General features: G+C 43.2%; 1 protein-coding gene across 1 annotated transcript; it reads left to right on the plus strand.

Moving 5' to 3' along the window:
• Positions 1-814: 814 nt before the first annotated feature.
• Positions 815-3,218, plus strand: LOC135937448 (adhesion G-protein coupled receptor G6-like). The gene is made up of 3 exons (XM_065480599.1): positions 815-1,473; positions 1,879-2,087; positions 2,143-3,218. Exons 1-3 carry the CDS (start codon positions 815-817, stop codon positions 3,123-3,125), a joined length of 1,851 nt encoding a protein of 616 aa, XP_065336671.1. The 3' UTR covers positions 3,126-3,218.
• The last annotated feature ends 981 nt before the right edge of the window (positions 3,219-4,199 follow it).

The raw sequence follows: 4,199 nt of genomic DNA on the forward strand, positions 1-4,199 counted from the left end.
CTGCACACCAAACACGGACGCACGCTTGATTAGCGCGAGTCCAGTGAGCTGTGGCCAAAACCCACACACGCACCCTCCAAAACCGAAATTGTCCCTTATTGGTTAGGTCAGGCGGAAAATAAAAATATTCTCCATTGATGCGAGCATATTCGCAATTTTCAAGATCCCTCAAATCTGGAGTGCTCGGATTTCTTTCGCAGCTTTGCAAATGAAGCTGCCCAATGCTATAAAAATGAAGCAGTCAAAATTTCTATTTAATCAAAATAGGGTATTTAAATTACTCAAACTCTTATGGGTTTAAATTTATCGCTGATTACCAAAAAATAACACTCTTGATTTTTACAATAGTATCTTAAAGCATTATTTATTACTAAAAATTTTATCTTACTGGCACAGTACAAAAAATTAGCGTCATGCTTTTTTTAAGGAAACATGATTCATCAGTAAAAATATCTCTGACGCCAGTGAAGACGCCACAAAATATCTAGGAAATGAACTTTCAAAGGAATTCCCTCAATTTTTCATTTTCCTTATAAAGAATGACTAAGTTTATTAAGACAAATACAGGAAAGTACGTCGCAAAGGCTCAAAAATACGTATTTTTTGTTCACCATTAGCAAAAGGATGTGGTAAGTGGCAAACGATAATTTCAATTCGCTGAGCTATTCACTCTCCAGTACCGCAAGGGTCGACAATGGCTCAATACGGCATTATTTTAACTCTGGCATTTTTTAATTTTGTGCATGGTCAAGATTATCATGATAGAAATGAAGTGTACCATCTGACGATCACGGAGAGCGATTCTGACGACATAATGGCAAGTTTAAACGTCACAATTGAAAACTATTACGCGACATCGACGGACTTCAATTTCGCAAATCTGCATTGCTTTTCGAATTCTACGGACGGAGAGACGCTGTCGAGAGTCTTGTACGAAGAACGAAGTAGACCAAAGTATGGGACGATTTTGTACGACCTAATCATACCGAAGGACGGAGTGGTCAAGTGCGAATACATATACTTTGGTAAAGTTTCTGCCGAGAGCAATGAGCTATACGTCAGATCAGGAAACAAACAGGATGTGTCTGCACTCGAGGAACTGAAGAAGTTCTCAGAAAAACTCACAAATAGCCGTAATCCACTAAAGCTGAAAGATATCGCAAACAAGTTCGAGGAGGTTGTTACTGCTGACATGGGGCTGCTAGACGAGGTTAAAGCTCAAAACCTGAGCAACGAGCTCCTCGTCAACCTGGACTCTGCACTTGTTGCCAATATTGAATTGGTCAATAAATCAATAGAAGAAACCAGAGAGAATTTCGCCGCTCGTATTGAGAACTTGGACCAGACTGGATCGGTTGGTTTGGTCATATTCGACGATGGTGAGACTCATGAGGATAAAAATAGGACTACCCAAAGACTTGTTCCAATTATGAAATGGTCGGACAACTCTATCGTCATGGATCCCAACGTGAGGTATAAATTTAACTTTGGCTCTGTTGCAAAACTCGCTGAAATTAATTTTTGATGCGTTCCAACGTTCCAAGAATGAATTTCATCAGCAGGGACCAGATTCGTGCGACGCGCAGATATGGCGTCCAGCGGAGTATGGCGCGAAAAACGGTCACGTGAAAATGCGCGAAAAGAATCAAGATTTGGTCAATATTGTGACATAATTTGCATTACTTTGTACTAATTGTGTCTTTTTGATCGTAAAAAACTCTTGACACTCGTACAACAATCCAAAGAGAGCTTTTAACTTCCCACATTTAGACGCCATCTTGGATCTGCGCAGTGTGAACCAATTTTATCGCACATCTGGCACCCGCTGAATTTCCTAAAACAGTACTTATCAGATCTAATATTTAAACTTTCATGCAGTTCCGGGATGAGGCTTCCTGAGAGGTTGTTGACAAGCGAAAATGTTTCAAAGAGGCTGATGACGTCAGTGTTCCAGAATTCAACCGCACTATTTAATAAAAACGTCAGTACATCAACTGTGGTCAACGTTAACTTGGGTGGCGAGCACCACAACAACTTGGATGAGCCTATAATTATTTGGTTTCGCAGAAACGTGTCGATACCTTTTGGTAAATATACTGCACAATTTATAAGCAAAACATACAAGCAGACAAAAATTTACAGAGGCTTGTGCATTCTGGGATTTCTCGCTGAAAAACGGATCTGGCGATTGGGCGACTAAAGGGTGCTCACTGAACAATACGCATCGACTACCAAACTCTACCTACGTGATGGATGAATGCCACTGCTCGCATCTGACCCACTTTGCAGAAATCGTTAGGAACTCTGAACGATATTTAAACAGTGAAAGCTTATCAGAAATAGAAGTTGAGCTAGAGCAAATCAGCATTGTTGGCTGCATCATTTCTCTAGTTGCTTTGTCTTTCACCTTTATTGCGGTGGCCATTTCCCCAAAATGGCTCGCAGGAGTTAGCCAGAAGATAATGCTGCAAATGGCAATGAGTTTTGCCATGCTGCTGATTTTATTCCTTGTGGCAAAATTCGTCAGCGAACAGGAACTTGGTAAGACCGGCCGTTTTTTCATCGGATTTTTCCTACACTACGCCATATTGAGCAACTTCTTTTGGATGCTGGTGGCCGGCTACCTCCAGTACAACCGCCTGGTCAAGGTCATCTACTGCCGCACGCCAAATCTGTTGCTGAAGGTGTCCACCATCGGATGGGGCGTGCCGGTCATCCCTGGCGCCATCACGCTCCTCTCAATGAACTTCTGGGTCTACAGCAAGCCCCCTTTGTACCTCCCCTACGGCGTCACGTTCTACCTGACCATTTTGACTCCGCTGGTGATCATTCTGGCTCTCAATCTGAGCATTTTTGCTGCTATTTTGAGGAATATCTACCTAATGTCAAAAGACGGACCGCGAAAACACTGCTGCGTCTCAACAACCAGGGTCAAACAGATCGTATTTCTCTTCGTGTTGCTCGGACTCGGCTGGATCCTTGCCGTCTGCCAGGAAGTGTTCGAATATGGGCGGGACATTTTTGCCTATCTTTTCTGCCTTACCGTCTCCTTCCAAGGTGTATTTTTCTTTATATTTATTGTTCCTGTACGTGAACATATGCCTAGACCATGGAGACTCCATTAAGTTCCGGATATTTAAATTGAATTTAGTTTCTCAATCAAACGTAAAACAGAAAAATATTGTATAAATAAACAAAACAATAATAACATCTGTTGATAAAAATATGCAATCTGATTTTCAATTTCCTCTCGTCTCTCATATGACTTTTGGGGATCAGCGGGGCCAGATTCGTGTGACGCGCAGTTATGGCGTCCGGTGGAGCATGCCGCGAAAATCGTTTACGTGAAAATGCGTGAAAAGAAGCAAGTTTTCGTCAATATTTTGTGACATAATTTGTACTGATTGTGCCTTTTCGATCGTAAAAACAAACTCTTAACACTCGTACGGGAATCCAAAGAGAGCTTTTTGTTTTCCACATTCAGACGCCATCTTGGATCTGCGCAGTGGGAACCAATTTTATCGCAAATGATCAGCAGGACAAAAATGAAATCATGAAATTATTTAGAACACCTATCTTCCAGTCCCTGTGACTCTGTCTTCTTTAATCCTGATTTTTAGAGCCTGCAAACATAAATTCAGTCAGTCAGCATTTGTTTTTTTTTATACAGAATAGGAAGGAAAAAGAGCGATGGACCAAATTTGATCTGAGAAGGCGTTCACGGCGCTGTGAGCATGTGTGTGGGAACGGCGCCGCTTGGTATGCAGGCAGCAGGATTGCGACGTGCGACACAGCCGATTCCCTAATCCGTCGTTTCCTTGTCCGTCCGTCCTTTCTGCACGCTGTTTTTCCTGATGCCAGATGAGCTGTTTGTTTGTTTGCTTGTTTGTCGAGGACACCTTTGGCCTGTGCCGTCCCCGTCTCCTAGCTCGGCCCCGGCCGGAAGCAAAATCGCCGGCCGGCAGGGTGTAAATTTGCCAGTGCTCTGCTTTTATCTCCGTTTCGCCGGTCGTCTTTGTTATCAGTCGCGGAGCAGCAGTAGTCTGCGCTGGGCACGAGAAGGCGTTGAATTTTTCATGCGACTGTTGCCGCCGATTGCAGGCCAGAGCACCAGCCAGATTAGGTCCGTCGTCCCGCTTTTCATCTCCTTTTCGTCTTCCTTAGCCCGAGAAAATGGGGCTCTGGGTGTCGATTGCAGA

Source organism: Cloeon dipterum, chromosome 2, assembly GCF_949628265.1.
Source record: "Cloeon dipterum chromosome 2, ieCloDipt1.1, whole genome shotgun sequence".
Taxonomy (NCBI): domain Eukaryota; kingdom Metazoa; phylum Arthropoda; class Insecta; order Ephemeroptera; family Baetidae; genus Cloeon; species Cloeon dipterum.